We start from the raw sequence: 18,118 nt of genomic DNA, 5'->3' as shown, positions 1-18,118 counted from the left end.
CCAGATAACTGGGAGTGCGATACTAATTGTCATGAGGTTGCGACCAGGGCAACCTACATGAACTTACTGCCCCTGGAGGTTGCTTCAAAGCTCCCCCATTCCCACCGCTCCACATGGGTTGGTCGAAACCATTTTAGAGTGTTGAGCCCTAAGGCTTGCGGCATCTTATCGGTACTCTAGGGAGACAACTCAAATAGCCGTAGCTACCCCCATAGGAGTGCTCTCCCACATTTGTCCTGGGTACATCGTAATGAAACCCAAGAGTCATAATGCCGCCGCGTGGGAGGCTCTGGTCAAATGACCATTGCCCTTTATGGAAACTTGGCCGCAACCCCGGAGGTTCATGCTAATGCAGACCCTCCAGGACTGTCGTTGCCCAGCAGGACCACGAGGAGGTGTTCCAAAGCTGTGTCTCAATTCATACCTGGTCTGTGATACGTCCCCACCAAAGACACAGCCACCCTGCCTCTCAAGAAGGATTATATTGCACTTAATTGATTGGTTCAAACTTTAACTTGCCTACTATAGTTTTTCTGTTGCTAATAACTGACTTTGTATGTTGCAGTTCTAGTACTGGATGCAATGGATACATCAGGAGAACAACATTTGCAAATTGAACATAACATATATAAACGTAGGTTGGACTTGGATGGGAAACCAATTGAAGAGCCCCAGAAAGAAGGTATTTTTGCATGTCATTCATAATTGCTGTCAGAGTATATGATGACTGCAGTTAAAAGTAGCCAAGATCTTGAGTGAGCATTAAGTGTTAGGGGTGTGGATTATACTTTCAACCAAAGAGGATATGGTAGGTGAAGTTAGTGTAGTAGTTTACAAATTGTGCTCAGAATGTGGCGTTGCAGCAGTACAGTCCAGATTCATGTCCTGAACACGCCACTCTGATGCAATGCTTGAAAATTTGAGACAATACCTCTTACAGTTTTCGGTATGTGTTCATGCTCTGACTATTGTAGAGTGTATGTTATTGGACAGGCACCAGGATGTCAGGCCCATATCCAATCCCTCTCTCTCTCAGATGTGTGACAAGGCATGTACTGTTTTAGGATATGTCAGTGCATGCCAATGCTACATTCTTTTTTGACTAAATCCTTTCAGGATGCAGTATGGCATGCTCCTGTGTCATCATGGTTTCCTTTTGGTCTTCCCTTCTGTATGGATGGTTAATAGCCTAGGGCAGAATGATATCAGGACAATTGACCAACCAGGAGTTAGGAATTTGATTCAAAATTTGGTCAGTGGCACTGGCCAAACTTACTTATTGCCTTACATATGAAAACATATGAGTGTCACACACACACACACATGGGACACAGAAGAATGAACATTGTACTAAGTCACTAGAGAGTAAGAGAATTGAATTCATACTTGTCTGAAAAAATTTGAAGTAAGACATTCACTGCCAAGGGATAGTCACCTAGCAGTCGCAGAAAGCTGTTCAAGTCAGTTGGCATGTGACTGGCACTGGACAGGAGTAACTGGGGTATTATCTCATGTGTGATAGTGGCGAAGTTGTAATAATGAAGGTGAAATGTTCATGTGATTGATAATTGTTCTAGTGCTCTGATAATCTGTATGTAATTTGATTGAACCATTTCCAAGTTCCACATTTGTCTCATATTCTTCTCAATGGAATTAACTGAAGTCCTAACCACTATTTGCCAAGTGGAGCATCATGCACTGCACAAATGAGTTACCACAAATTCGTAATTGATTCCTGAGATCTTAACCTGTCAGATTATTCCACTTATTTACCTTCCCATACAGGCATTAATGAGAAGGCTGGTGCATAGCATCTGGGGTGAGAGGTGATAACTGTCACAGCAACTTGGTGACAAGGGAGCTAGCCTGCTGTAACAAGTTTGGTCATAACTGTGAGGAGGTGATCTGCTACACTGTTCTGGGTTGTGGCAATGTGTAATATTGTAGACAGACACTGACACTTCAGAGGAACATGCTGCCGCCATCTTCAGTGTTGAAGTGATGGAGGCAGCATGTTCCTCTGAAACATCAGTATCCACTTACACGACTACATGTGGCCGTGCCATAGCTCAAGTGGTTAGTCGCTGGCTTCCCACCATGGCGGCCCGGGTCTGGTCAAGTGGGATTTGTGGTGGACAAAGTGGCACTGGGGCGGGTTTTCTCTGAGTACTTCGGTTTCCCCTGCCAATCTTCATTCCACCAAATTCTCCATCATCATAATCACCCGGGGCAGGCTGCAATAGGCGAATCAGTGGCCGCTGTGCAGAGTGGACCCAGTTGGACTTCACCCCCCACTAAGCGAATTAATTAAAAAAAAAGGTTTTTTTTAGAAGACTACAAAGTGTCACAGTCCAGAAGACAACAGTGGGAACAGTCACCATAGTGAGAGCCTTGAAACTTAAAATATCACATGGTAAATTGGTTGAGACAGTTTTTAGCATTGTTATATTTTCTTATGAGTGGAGAAAATGGTGTATTTTTGCAGTTATTGATCATTTCCTTATTTCAGAAATTGGGGCAGGAGCAACAGAGATTCCAAAAGTAAGTAACATACAAATTTAGAACATGAAAGTTAACTTTGATATGAAGAATTGCCATGAAGAACATGGTATTCTGAATTGTAATGCTGTGCAGTTCAGAGAGATCCCAACATTTTGGAGGATAATTCTACCTCCATATTCAAACAAACTTGTTACCTGCTTTTGCTGGTTTCTAGCTTGGATTATTATCAACCCTGAAGATGGAGGCCTTTTCTTTTCAACCCCCATGTTTTAGTTCCAATCTTTGACCTTATAATACTATAACAGCCGAAAGTAATTTTACAGTAGATCATCAATAAAAGTAATGGTAAGTTAATAAAATATTCAGATTTATAAAATACTGATGCCTTATCCAGTCAGGCTTCAGTGTGAGATCTGGAATAGTAAGGAGTGCAGTGGATTTCACAATTTCACAAAGCCATGAAACCAATTCCAGTTCATATGCAACAATACATTTATAAACTTGTTAATGACTTTAATTGGTGACATGATGAACTGTTCATAAACCTTTGATCAATTGTAACCAGTGCTTTTTTTTTTTAGCCAATACATGCCAGTAATCTTGTAGGTGTCAAAATTCATACATCTGTTAGTGCATTTTAATTTTATTGAGGGTAAAACCAAGCATGACAGTGACAGAAAACATTTTTTTTAGAAAAAGTAGGCACTGGTTGTAATTGACAATAGACTTCTGTACTTAACTATGTTTATTGTTTTCTTCTAACAGGGAAAAAATGCAACTGAAGAAAAAAAATGTGGAAGTTGTTATGGTGCAGAAACTGTAGATATTCCGTAAGTACAGATCTGTCTTTAGTTAAGGACAAAACTAACGAGTTTGGGTAACTTGTAAGTTATAGTAATTTTATATCCATCTTAGAAATCTACTTTATCATCAAGATGATTTCCATACAGCTGCAGAGTAGCACTGTTTTGGGGCACACCACATGGTAAGATTCTGTGTGACGGTACTGAAGGAACAACAAAACCCTGACTGCTTTTGCTAACTTACAGAGACCTTTATGTAACCAAATTATATTTGTACAGTTAAGTTTTATAAAACAATTGTGGTATCAGATATTCTTGTTTGGTGGACATGGCATTTCACAGTACTTCAGAGAGACAATTCAGACAGTGTTTGAAAGGTACCACAGGTTTTCACATGAATTTTCTTCCTATCGATGACAGAATTATGAGAATGAAAATAATTTCAACATCTGAAGAGTGTACTGAGTGTAATGTGCTGTTAATTAAAGTGGGATGTTTAGAAGATACTACTTGGCATGACATGAAGTGTGGGGCATATTTCATAAGCATTCATTTAGACAGATGGTGGTAAAAAGTTCATTGTCACTGTTACTGGAAACTGATGAAGTCCAACAAACTTTGTTGAGGAGGAAAAAGAGCTGTAGGATATGTGTAAGGGAGTTGGAATCAGTTCTCTGAATTTGTAAAAGTGGAAATATATTGAAGAAAGCAGTCTTCTGGGATTTGGCACCGTGTATATGTGGTGTTAACCAACGTTTTGGAGGAACGTATCGCCTCCATCTTCAGGGTAGAAGAATCCCACCGGGATATTAGGCCAGATCCAGAAGGCCACACAGGCCATGACCAACCAACATAACAACCCCCACCCCTCAGCTCACGGGTGGTGCCCAGCCGTCAACCTTGCCTTTCTCTCCCCTACACAAAAACCACGCTTGTCCTAGCTCCCTTCCCCTACCTCTCCCACACTACTGTTTTCACTTGTATACTTGGCCTTCCCCCTTCTCCCTCACTGCTCTCACATAGCTGTGTATTTTTCCACAGTCTGCTTTTACCGGTTCACACGGTCTCTTTGCTTGCAGATTCTTATATATTTTTTCTTCTACCCTGAAGATGGAGGCGATACGCTCCTCCGAAACGTCGGTTAACACCACATATACACGGTGCCAAATCTCAGAAGACTGCTTTCTTCATAATCACCGCCGTGAAAGCCTCAAATCTTACATGGAAATATATTGCACTCTTTATGATTCCAGATCTTACATTAAAGCCTAAATAGATAATACACTAGTATTTTATACATTTGGAAGATTATCAACTTTGGACTTTGATATATTTATTCTAAATTATTATTGTGTATGTATTATAATTTATGATTGTGTTCCAGATGTTGTGATTCTTGCGAAGCTGTTAAAGAAGCTTACAGAAGAAAGACGTGGGCATTTCCTGACATAGAGACCATTACTCAGTGCCAGTCAGAGCATTACTCACAGAAGTTAAAGAATGCCTTTTCAGAAGCGTGTCAGATATATGGTTATATGGAAGTAAACCGTGTAGGTTTAAATTTAATAATATCTACTTACATCAGGAAAGTGTGTGGCCATATTCTTCAAGCTCAGTTTAATTCATACAACAGTGATATTTTTGTATAGATGATAAAGATATTTTTTTTTGTTTTAAAAAATAAAATTTTTTATTCTGCTGCATCATGACTGTGTATGAGACTAAGTGACATAGTAATATACTAATAGATATCTGTAATTTATAGGTTGGTGGTAGTTTTCACATTGCCCCTGGGCAGAGTTTCTCCATAAATCACGTACATGGTAAGTCCTTTCATTATATAGACAAGGGATGCACGATATATGCCCAACCAACTTGTCCATTCAGAAATTACAGTTGCCACCACCAGTCTGCAAGCTTGGTCTTGGTTCAGTAACTGTAGGTTGGAAGCTGAGAGGATTGAACACAGCAAAGTGATCAGTGAGAGTAGCTGTGTGCCATGTCTTGGACTGGTAAGGTAGACATAGACCATATGTCAAACACATGGCAAAGCTCAAGCTCACAAACTGGTGGCAGCAGCTGCCAACATTCCTTTCTGTTTGTCTGTTTAAGAAACACTCTTCCATTTTAGGTAAAACTGAGACCAGGTTATAATAATAAGAAAATCAATTTAAGAATGAGAATTCAGAAAATTAAATTTTTGTAGACCATTGTATTAGTTCAACTGTAAGGCAGATTAGTTGGGTTTTGACTTTGTTTCTTTCTCTCTTTTCCAATCAATTACCAAGCCATATTGACATTTAAAAAAAAGAAAGAAAAATGTTTCATATAAAATTTGCAGGAATTATGTGTCACCAAACTTCAGATTGCTTGAAGTTTGTCCTGAAATTTAGGTAAGTCTGTGTTTTATGTTGTGTCTCATTTTCATTTTGGTTACAAAATGTTCTGTCAGTACTTCAGCATCCTGTTGCACTGTATAGATCTGACTTAAGAGTTTTTGTGCTAAGTGCAACACTGTTTGCTAATCTTACTTCATATTCTTACTTCCTTTATTGGTCACTGCATAATTCAGCCTAACCGGCCATCTTCAGGTGTAGAGATTGTTATGGTTAAGGATTCTGCTGCTCACTGTAATGCGGTTTTCTTTCCTTCTATTGTAGTCGCCTCTGGTTATGTGGGTTAGCATCGGTTTTATTGAGATGTCCTTCGGGTGCACGTGGTTGCTTTGTTGTTCGTTGTAGCTGTCGTCACGAAAACACCCACAAGGAATGACTATGATAGCCGACCAACAAACCAAACAAAATGAAATGCAACCATGTGCAACCCAAGGACACCTAAATAATACTGATGGTAATGCAAGTAACCAAAATAACTGGATGCAACTACAGTAGAAGGAAAGAAAACTGCATTACAGCGAGCAGCAGAATCCTTAACTATAACAACCTGTACACCTGAAGATGGCCGGTTAGGCCGAAACGTGTAGTGTAGTAGGAATACGGAGAAAGAATAGTGAGCGACGTTGCACTTAGATGGGACAAAAAGTCCTAACTCAGATTGTACATATTTACTTATATTTCAGAGGAACATACACCTTGATCTTCATGGTTACTCTGGGGATGAGGCAGCATGTTCCTCCAGAACAATGGAAAACATCTACACTCTGCTTAGTATCACATCCCAGAAGACGTATCTTATATTGTGGTATCCAGAAAATCCACAGAAACTAACTGCTTAGAGTGTGCTACAAACAAATGTCAGTTCCCCCTAAACAACAGGTGATTTCTAACTTTGCAGTTCATGATGTACAACCATTTTCCTCTACAAACTTCAATACATCACATCGTATCAGGCACCTTTCATTTGGGAAAAATATTCCAGGAAAAACAAATCCAATCGATGGCAGTGATGTGATCGCACATGAAGGTAAGTAAGGCTGCTGCTTTGAGTTAGCTTTCTTAATACATTACATTCCATGGATCCAAAATTAGTCAGAAATGTCCACAGGATATGAAATAGTTCATAAAATCACAAAACGTGTATATATAGTACAATGAAGCTTTCACATAAAAATAAAATAGTCTTCATATAAGGTATTTAAATGCTTCAGATATATATGCACACATACACACACCGGTACTGCCCACTTATGCTATTTATACAAACCTCAACAGATAGTAATTTTTAGGTAACAGGAATTCATCAACAGAGTACAAAGGTTGTGTATTTAAGTATCTTTTTAGTGCTACTTTAAATTGTGCCTTTTCAATTGTAAGACTTTCAAGACTAGATGGTAGAGTGTTGAAAATTTTAATGCTGGCATAGTGTGTCCATTTCTGAAAATAATACTGAGACTGGATACCAATATGTAACGGCATCATTTTTCATTATGAAATCGGTTGGCATTGATAATACCACTTATGTACATCACACTTATCTCATATGAAATAATATTTGGCACTTTGAATTTTGTCTGTCACATTATGAATTCCCTTTTTACTTCACACTGGTTAGCTAGCATAGGTCATAATATGTTTGTGGCAGAATTTATTTTCTGAAATCATATCTTTCACTTTTTTATGTCAGCTCCAGTTGCAACCACCCATTTCTCACCTGTAGTAATAAGTGTTAAATGCGTGTCATCAGTATGGAATCTTTTCATAATCTTTGAAAGGGGATGAGGTATCACCTGAACATTGCATAATGGAGAAATTTAATGAACATAAACCAAAATTATGGTATTGAACTCTGCTGTTTTGAAACTCTCTTCATAATGATAATGGGGATGTGGAATTGATTAAGTTCCACTGAAATGTCATTTTAAAGATCAAGTAAAATTTTCACAGCATAATGTTTTATATTATAATCATAGAAAGTCAGTGCACATGTAACATGGTGTTCATTAAACATTTTGACATACCTAATCCAACTGTTCTCTTCAGCAGTTCACTTCATCTACTGTAATAAGTTTCCTTTATGGTCACTTGTTATCCATCTGTAGCAGTTAACTACATGTAGAGGTAAAGCTATCCCTGTAACAGGCCATGGAGGCCCATAGGGTTGTGAGACGTTGAGGGTCCCACATTATTGGACAGTTGGCTCACAGATGGCAGTGAAGTTGTCTCAATTACATGCAGACTGCCCTTTACCCCCCCAGGAACATTCCTGGTAAAGGCTGAGTCAACCCCAGGGCCATAGTGCGGCCAGAAGGATTAGGTAAATTGAAAGAAAAAATCCACTTCATCAGGACTCAAACCAGCGACCTTTGAACTTGTGTCTTAGTGCCTCAACCAACTATGCTACCACATAAAACCTTCCCATACCAGGATAGTTCAAGAAAGTAGCTGGCTACAGGCTTCGTTGCTGCACTGAGGGAATCTCTGGGGTCCACCCTTTTATCCAGTGGGCTCTACTCTGACAAAATTACCAACACGAGGCTTGAAAATGTAGGAGTACAAAGGATGCTGAGATATTTTATGCTACTGGAGGTACCAGTTGGATTAGTAAAGTAAAACACACACTGAAAATGGTACATTTCCATCAAAATCGGCATGCGAAGTTTTCACTTAGTGTGTGTGTGTGTGTGTGTGTATACACATTCACACGTTATTTTTAAAGTTATGTTATATCTTTTCATTACTTTTAGACTTTTTAGGAAGCACTGAACATTCTGAAACCAATCTATATCATGTTTTGTTTGCCTTAATGCCTCTTAAGAGCAGTAAAATTATTGGAGAAAAGTAATAAGCTAGTAAAAGTGAAACATGTAATATATGGCTATTTACTCATTAAATGTTACATATCAAGTGTATAATGCATATATTCAAAAGATATTTGCTCACTGCGTAGTTACATCAGTCCTCTATAGTTCTGTACAACTTGCACCACAACTTTTCTAGAGCTTAACATCTCCTGCCACACAAAGGATCTTGTAACTGCGGTCACCAGAACTATTATAACAGTATTTTATCACATCAGCACCTAATTCCTGTTCCAATAGCCATAAATGTTCCAAAAGTTCCTCCACCTTGAAGCATCATCTTCCCCACGCTGTTCACTAATTCTCTTCCACGGAGTCCATATCTGGTAAAACAGAAAGATAATATAAGCGCTTAATAAATCATCTTACAAACCTTTAAAGCGGTATACATTTTCTACTACCTGAGGGCTGAGAAACCTCCAAAAAGAGCACCAGATGCGATCCCAACACAGAAGCCGATTGTGAATCCCATTTTCATGCGGTCCCAACAGCTCGGGCCAGTCTGGTATGATCCCACAGGAACAGGCATTATTCAAATGTGCTACACAACAAAAAGAGGACAAGCATTATGGTGTGCTGTTGTGTTCATCTCCATACTAATATGACCCTTATCACTATGGTCCAAAACTGTACTCGTATAAAGGTCAAGACACAGGATTTGTATGTTAGATAGCTTGGTTTATTCCAAAGTTACGTTGTGTGATCTGCATAAATTTGTGCAGACACTCTGGTTTTGAGGGCAAGAGGGTTGATATTGTCACGTGTCTGGGGTTCTGTGACAATAATTAATGGATTGCGGATTTGGGGAAGAGGTTTATTGGAGAATTACGCCAGGCAGAACTAGACACTTATCACACACAATAATTATAACACTGCGTAACTATGATCAATGATCACACTGTAATGTTCACTGTAACTATGCCATATGAAGACTTCTGTTCTCGTCTCTCTCCTAGCTATCTCTGTTCTGATCTCCGCTCTGGGCTTCTCTGATCTCTCTTCTGGTTATCTCTGCTCCAACCTGATCTGATCTCAGTACCAATCTGGTTATATCTGGTGTCTCCCTCAGGTAGGTTCATGGCGTACTGAATAGCAGACACTGCCCCGAACAGTTCAGTATTTTGTTTCCATGGTAACCTCCTGCCTATTTATGCGTTGCCACAGAAACACCTCCAGTTCTGCAGTAACTTATGTGTCTAGCCGAATTTTTCCATGGAAGTGCACGTATACCAGTCCCATGGTAATCCAGTGTTGTGGGAATGTGCTTTGTTAACGCTTGTCTAGGAAATCAACTTTGATCTCACTCAACTATTCTGGCTTTTAAGCGACATGCCACAATATTTTAGATTGAAAGAACTGAAAAGTCCATGTTTCCTTGGCTGTTTACTTGCCATTGCTAAGCAATGATACTTGCGTTTTCACTGTAACATTTGCTTGAATGTGAGCAGTTCCCATGCTGGGCAGCTTGCAATGTATTGTATTATAAAACCATATAAGATGATGATCCTTGATGAGAGCTTAAAGAAAAACACTTTACTATAGTGCACCACCATGTTTGCTTCCTGATGTGGAAATAATAATCTGTATGTATAATCTTTTATTAACCTATAAAATAGGCCACTCCATAGCTCAAGCAGTTAGTCACTGGCTTCTCACCGTGGCGGCCCAGGTTCAATCCCGGGTCTGGTCAAGTGGGATTTGTGGTGGACAAAGTGATGCTGGGGCAGGTTTTCTCCAAGTACTTCCATTTCCCCTGCCAATCTTCATTCCACCAATTGCTCCACAATCACCCTCACCTATCATATTGGACTGGTACAATAGGCCATAAGTGGGCCGCAGTGCAAGGAACTTAGTCCCACCCCACTAGCAATAAAAAACCCTATAAAATATTAGCACATCAGTAACTAAGTACATAAATAATGCTGCTGGACACACAATAGTTTACATAACTGAACAACAGGATGTGAACAGAAACTGTAAGTTTTAGTATGGTAAAACAGAATTCACCACTGCGTTTAGTACAGTTTACATCTCGTTCTTCGAGGTTGAATTTTCTCGTTACTATGTTGGTAGAGCCATCCCGCACACATTTCCGCGCAACAGTGTATCACGTTCACTGGTCGTGGTATCCCGAACTTCCCTCCCCCCCCAGACTCGCATACTGATGCTGTAAAGTACTTTTAAGGCTGTTTCTAAACCAAATTGCCTCACAGACTTTCTGAAGTTAGCAACCTTATATGCCCAACAATAGTTTAAAATATGAACATGGATTTATAATTGGCCATGTACGATCTCCGCATATTTAAAATGCCAAGTAATTAGCGGCAATACGAATATTTTGACCAGTATCTAGGCATGTAAAATTTATAATGCAATACACGTAGTGTAACTATCGTAACTGAACTTACATACCTATGCTATTAGACGGTAAATTATGCGTCTGCCCTTCTTTATGTCCAGATTATGCTATAAACATTATGCACGAATATGTCAACCGTAATCCTACAATTCTGCCATGTTTGTGTCTGCGTTCGTCACGTTTCTGTTTAGTGTTCCGTGATACCGCTGTAACGTCAGATGGCAATAGTATCAACCTGACCGTGTTACGTTATACCGTGCGATCCCGTGTGATGTCCGAGCGATGGACAGCGTGGAAGTTTCAAAGGGGCTAGAAGTGATGTCGTCCAAACATGATTAATGCATTTGCCCATCCCGTTTGGATTTGTAATCTAGTTTGACTTATTTAATTCGTATATGTTTAAGGTCGTTCAGCAAAGAGGTTCGGCCCACACTAGAGATACTGATTTCATTCTTACAGATAGAATGACATTTGTTACTTGGCTACTCTCTAGTTGCTTATGTACGCAAATGTAAGTGCTTGACGATCGTTCTCGAATGGATTTACTGGTTACGACATACTTTACTGATAGTGTACATGATAGTTTATTCGTTTCATTAATTCAGAAGAAAGGTTAAAACTAGCCGAATAATGACTTGTTCTACAGCATTGGCGATGGAGGATTTGCGGAATGTAAATAAAGTATTCCATTTAATTCATGGTAGACTCGTATAATGACAATAAATGCAAAGGCTTTATTTTATTTAATGTATGATTATTGTAATCCAGAAACAAATTGATTAATTTATAAAATATGAAAAGTTGAAAATGGTGACACTGTGTGAAGTTTAGAAACGCTTAAGGTGCTTCGTTTCATATTTCATTCATAATTTACCGTACCCTGGTTCTGGTAGGAGGGAATTCTTTCGAGGCAGTTCGCAAGAAGTTACGTTTGTAGTTCATTGGACTAAATCCATGGAGCAGAGTTCCTGAGGTGTTTAACCATTCCCTCCTTAATTTTTGTTTCGCCTTTCTGAATTATGAGTAGAGTTAATTATGAAAGACATTCGGGACTGGGAATTATGTTGAGAGTACGCCGCCTAGCTAGTTGGTAAGCGTAAGTTGTCAGGCCATATGAATTGGATTTGATTGCATCTTGAACGACGTAATGGAGGTGCAATGGTGAAGTGTAGAAGTTTGTTTAGTTGCACGCATGTCATCAGAACAAGTCACTGTTCGCTGTTAATGTATATGTAGTTGGATTACTGAGGAAGACTTTTGTATTAATCACTGTCTCGTTGCAGTAATTGCGAAACGTCAGGTTATTTGGAATAATATTGATCAACTGAGAAGAAAGTGAACTTATATGTAAAATACACGTTTTGCTCGCGGTGATTAACGTTGTGTAGAAATTATTACGTGCTCCTTCGGACTGGAAGTACGAATGAGATGTGTATGATGCGAGAGCCACGAGCAATGCTGTATATCAAACACCCGGTTGTTTGCAAGTCCAGTGTCACGAGCAGTCACGAGTCAGTTGCTGTAATTTCTCCTCGGAATCTTATTGAAGACTGCATCTTCAGCGACAGAGGGGTAAAGGGGTGGCATGTAGCCGATGATTATTATTCCTGTCATGGCGTAGCGTTCTACCCTCAATGTGCACAGCCTCCAGTGCAGCGATTTGGTAGTAATAGAAAACGAGCTATAAGCCCCAGATCGAGAAAAACGTCTTAAATTCCAAACTAGAGCAGTTTATGGCCTGCATCCTGCTTCTGGTAAGCAGAGCCGATACCTCCCGATTCAACTTGCATCCAACATTTCTTAAATTTAATTCAAAACAGGTACAGGGTACAATTATAAAAGACAAGTCCATCCACTGTGACTATTTCAGTTTTCTCATTTGATGATTCACTAGCCTTACATGTTTCGATCCATTTGGATCATCTTCAGAGACACCAAACACTTTTTAGAAACCACTATCACAACAGTTGTCATATCAATGACTTCCAGTGGCAGACGTTTCCCTTACTCTGGGTTCCCAAACTATCCCCGTGCCTCAGCTAACACCTTCTAACAGCAAAGGCTCAGAACGACTGAATTTCAGTTCTCTGACTTAACTCACCAACCAACTCTTCACTTTCCTGCATTTCACTTAACTGAACTTGCTTCAGAAATTATCCTGCATGTAACATCTAGGCACGGATCACACAGGAAACACCATTTTACAACTATTCCATTGGCGCATGTTTGGAATGTTGCCTAGCAGTGGGCGTTTTATGTTGTTTGTTTTGCAGTCATTGCTAAACAGTGGGTCTCTTATGCCACAATATTTATGGTTTTATTCCAGGCGCAACAATGTTTCAGTATTACATCAAGATAGTGCCAACAACATATGTTCGAAAAGATGGTGCAGTTTGGCAGACAAATCAGTTTTCTGTTACAAGACATCAGAAGGTATGCTGTTGACTTGATTTGCTTTAACTCTTAATAATGTTTATAAGTTCCCCCCCCTCCAGATTTGTACTGTGGTCTCCTGGATTTTGGCACGCTGTAATCTGGTAGGTGGATACCAACATTTCAGAGGAACATACTGCCTCAATCTACAGGATAGAAGTCTCTACTTCAAAGATAAAAAAAGCCAGTATGTTCGTCTGATGAAACACTGTACTCACCTACCACACTACGTGGTGTCATATCCCAGCAGACCACAGTATTGTCACGATTTAAGGTTGTGACTGTAGAGGGTATATGAATTGGATATATTTACTACATGTACACATCACTCAAAACTACAAGCAATTACAGCGCTATCGCTAATCTCCACAATTCACAGATCACTACAACATTCGCTGAGCCTTTTTGCAGTCAGATCTATCTTCAGCAGCTGTTCCATAGCAGTGGCTTCCAACATTGGAGATCCTTCAGCTTCCCGCGCTCACATCGTTACTGTCTGGTGAATTTCTCGCAACTGAACTCTTTTTGTCTTTAGCCATCCTTGCAGAGTTTGACTCAACTGCCAACCCTCAGCTGAACTGCCGACGACTCCAACAGCTGCTTCATTGTCAAAGTTACTGTATGACTGTTGGTTTACCACTATTCAGTTCATCTTGCCATCAAGTCCCTTGAGACTCATGACCAGAGATTTTTTTTTCAACTGAACCCTTACGGCCTTATACGTGTATAACATCCTCTCTGATGAGAAGATGGGTTTGCTGTCTCTTATGAATATACTTGGCTTTTACCAAGTGTACATATCACACATATAGCATGTTACTGAAAATTCTTCCTTGTGCACTATATACAAGTCCTCTGTCAGCACAGGCTTTGCAAAGCAGATCATGCCTATCTTACGCATCTTATGCTACAAAAGCAGCTTAGTCCCTTGAAGAGCTGTAAGCTTGACCACTGCCAAATTTAAGCCTCTTATATTTTCTGTGTCTGGCTTTGCCTTGTCCTGTGCCGCAAACGTGTTCATTCTCGTGATTTTATATGACTTCTGCTTGTTAACTGCACAAACTGTCCTGCTTGTAACATTTCGGCATGGACCACACCAAAAACACCATTCTTCTGTTGTTGTGTTGGTGTCTGTTGCAGTGGAAATGTGTTTACCAAACCATTGCTTAGAAACAGGTTGCATAACCCGATTGTTCTGTTGTTACATGTGTGTATGTTGCAGGCGTTACCTAGCAATGGCTATTTACAGAATCACTGCTTAGAAACGGGTCTGTATAGCACAGTATGAATCTAATAGCACTTATTGAAGGATACACTGCAGAAAGGAGAACATTGCATGTGGTATTGTATTATTGTAACATGCATTATATGAAACATGTAATGAGATTGGGAATCAGTGTCATTACCAGGAGACCCAGTAAAAAGTCTGTTATGCTCATCTCTCACAAAACAAAGTAACATCACCCCATTAAAGACCTGCAGAAATTTGAAGTTGCTATCCTGCAAGTAATAGAAGACAGTGGTAATAAACAGTTTTTATGCCACAGACAGTATGCAATAATCCTATGTTCATTCACTCAAGAAACAAGATAATTGTTGGGTTTGAATTAGTGTACATAATTACCTTATTGTTCTCTACTATTTCATTAGTTATAGCATGAAGTGCCATCTGTACTTTATATTTTGAAGTATGTATTATAAATAAATTCATATTCTGGGGCCAAGAAGACTAGAATCAGTTTAAAGGTAATGCAGTGAGGTTTAAAATTTAAGGACTTGCTGCTTTTTTGAAGAGACCAGTTTATACATAGTTAAACTTCCTGTTTCAACATTGTACGTAGTATTTCCACTGCATCGCGGGTTTGAGCCAAGGTCTGGTCACGTGGGATTTGTGGTGGACAAAGTGGCACTGGGACAGGTTTCCCCTGCCAATTCTCATTCCACCGACTGCTTCATATTCATCATAATCCATCATCTTGGGCTGGTACAATAGGCCAATTAGTGGCTGATGTACCAAGTGGACTTGGTCTCACCCCACCCCAAGAAACTGATAAAAAACTAATGCTGGCTTGAAACGTTACTGATTTAAGGCTGGATGACAATGGCTGTAAATGTAAAATATATGTTCTCACTCATCCCAGGTTGTATCCATCAGCAGTGGAGAGTCCGGAATGCCTGGTATATTTTTCAGTTATGAACTTGCTCCCATGATGGTGAAATATACAGAAAGACAAAAGTAAGTATTATTTGTTCATCACTGCATTATGCTGTTAATGAAATGACACCACTTAGATTTATGCATTACTGTGCCCAATATATTTGTACAATCTTCTGGGATGTAATACTGTGTAGTCTGATAGAAGGTCCAGGTGATCTTCTGCTGGTCTGCATGGCATTACATCCCAGAAAATATAACTCTTCATAGTCACTGCTCTGAGGACCTCAAATCAAACATATTTATATTATTGTTTAAAGCTATTATTTTGGACTTCATCCATCATCTAAAGTTATTAAAACCACCACATTTCAGAATTGGTTTTATTTCCATCTTTACCTGAATTTCTTAAATGTCCTGGTTTTAATAAACTCATATGATGAAAGAATTCCAAAACAGTAGCTTTAAAAAATGTCAGACCATCCTCAAAAAAAGGTTTAAATTTAATTTATATCTGTAATACTCTGATCTCTGCATGCATTGAAATAAACTGAAGCAAAACTATTTAATTTTTGTGATTTAGTTCAACATTCTTATTGGATCTACAGGATTCATGGTTGTTCAACTTATACTTCCTACTGTTTGGCTGGCTTGTAAGGAATGTAATTATTCTTCACATATGTTTCAGATCCTTTGGCCATTGTGCTACTAACATCTGTGCTATTATTGGAGGCATATTTACAGTTGCTGGTATTATAGATTCTTTGCTGTATCATTCAGTGAAAATGATACAGAAAAAAATTGAACTGGGTAAGGTTAATTAAAGTAAAAATGTCATGATACTAAGCTGCAGTAATCTCTATGCGTGAATCAAATGAGAAAATACAAATACTAGTTAAATGTTAATAGACTGGGAAGTATGACTTCTGATGTAGAGAGAGACTATTTTACAGCATCTGCTTTACATTGGTTTTTGTACAGGAGCCATAAACCAGATTTACATTCACTTAAGAAGCACAGTCCCCAGCAATTTTCTCAGCTCCATCAGTGGAGCTGAGAAATGTATAGATATGTCTGTACACGTGTTACACCTGCATAATATCCACAGTCCCAAGAAATAATAGGTTCTGCCTTAAGTTGGAATCTGCTTTACCCGAGAGTGGCCTGTGTCCTAACCAGTGTTAAAATGTACAGGCTATGTTGGAAACACAAAGTTGAAGCAAGTCACAAAGAAATTTCATTAAAGATTTTGAAGTTTTTGTCAAATATGGAAAATAAAATAGCGATTGAAAGGTGATTTCCTTCTTGCTATCATGATGGCAAGTAATGGAAGCATTGTGATCAGGCATGTGAAATTTTAAATGCTGGAAGACCATAAACCTTTCAGGTTATATCTGTAAACTTCCTGTTATTTATTATTGCAAGTCTCTGCTAATGGATATTTCTTACGAAAGTAGGTTTTTAATTATTTATACAAGCAGTGTGGCTGTTTTAAATATTCAGTAGGAAAAATTTAAAAGAAACTTTTTATACTCTGATAAAGGCATCATTAATTCTTCAGAGTTATAAATTTGTACTCCCCTCTGTGTATCCAAAATCTTATGAATGAAAGAGGACTCATCACAGTATTGGTACGCTTGTATATAAATCTACTCCTTTTTAATATTATTGTTTTGATGAATTTAGTATTATCTGTTTCACTTTTGAAGGTCATGTAGTTTTAATGTGACCCAACATAATCATGGTATGTTGAAATGAGTGCTGCAATGGAGATATTTTAAAAAGGCATAGACAGTATTAATACCTGTGAAAATATAATTTATTTAACAATGCTGTTGAAATGCACAAGAACTGTGACTCTGAAACAGGTTTTTAATGGCACAGAGATCAGAGAGGGTAGTAGATGCTTTATAAGTGTGTGTTCGAATGAATCAAGACATATTCGTATATACCACAGTTGTACTCTTCAGTCAACAGTTATTTTGTGTTGTCATTTGCACAAGGATCTCTTTTTTTTTACAAGTAAACCACTGGGAGTTGGATATGATCACTTACCTCGATCCATCTAGCATAGAGATTTAGAATATGTGTAGTGTAAATCAAGAGTTCTGTGTCTTTATATTTGGGAAGGGGCATGGGAAAATTTACCTTTCGTTTGTGATTTGTATAAGGACTCTTCACTCGTCCTTACAAGAGACTGGAGTGGTGGATGATGATATGCATTATATTCATCCAAATAATAAATATTTTGTGCACAAAATTTACTTTTCTTTTTTATCAACAAACTGAACCGCAGAATACCGCTGTAGACAGATTCTGTATTCAAGTTCACGAATCTCATAATGATATACTTTTATAAAATTTATGTTTAGCAGATACTCGTATATGATGTAAAGGGATACTGCAGTAAATGAACTGTTGCTATTTTTATTGTGCTTTGTTCTTGCTTTACATGCCTAACTTCATATATATTTTGATTTGTTTGGAAATTGTTGCTGCACACTCAATACTTGTGGTGTTAAGGGACGTTTGATATGATATATACCAGTATTTAATATTGATGTAAGAGACACTGTTCAATTAAACAGGACATGTTTGACATATAACTT

General features: G+C 38.6%; 1 protein-coding gene across 1 annotated transcript in view; it reads left to right on the top strand.

Moving 5' to 3' along the window:
- The window catches only part of LOC111871676 (endoplasmic reticulum-Golgi intermediate compartment protein 3), a 21,861-nt gene extending 3,922 nt beyond the window's left edge, over positions 1 to 17,939 (top strand). The window contains exons 3-11 of the mRNA XM_023864936.2: positions 566 to 682; positions 2,510 to 2,541; positions 3,268 to 3,332; positions 4,690 to 4,855; positions 5,071 to 5,128; positions 6,600 to 6,728; positions 13,248 to 13,354; positions 15,496 to 15,590; positions 16,198 to 17,939. Of these exons, the coding sequence (XP_023720704.1) occupies positions 566 to 682; positions 2,510 to 2,541; positions 3,268 to 3,332; positions 4,690 to 4,855; positions 5,071 to 5,128; positions 6,600 to 6,728; positions 13,248 to 13,354; positions 15,496 to 15,590; positions 16,198 to 16,333 (905 nt within the window). The 3' untranslated portion in view covers positions 16,334 to 17,939. The remainder of the gene's footprint in view (positions 1 to 565; positions 683 to 2,509; positions 2,542 to 3,267; positions 3,333 to 4,689; positions 4,856 to 5,070; positions 5,129 to 6,599; positions 6,729 to 13,247; positions 13,355 to 15,495; positions 15,591 to 16,197) is intronic.
- The last annotated feature ends 179 nt before the right edge of the window (positions 17,940 to 18,118 follow it).

Source organism: Cryptotermes secundus, unplaced genomic scaffold, assembly GCF_002891405.2.
Source record: "Cryptotermes secundus unplaced genomic scaffold, Csec_1.0 scaffold262, whole genome shotgun sequence".
Lineage (NCBI taxonomy): Eukaryota > Metazoa > Arthropoda > Insecta > Blattodea > Kalotermitidae > Cryptotermes > Cryptotermes secundus.
Note: the sequence above shows the minus strand (reverse complement) of the source record. Positions and strands in the feature narration are given on the sequence as shown.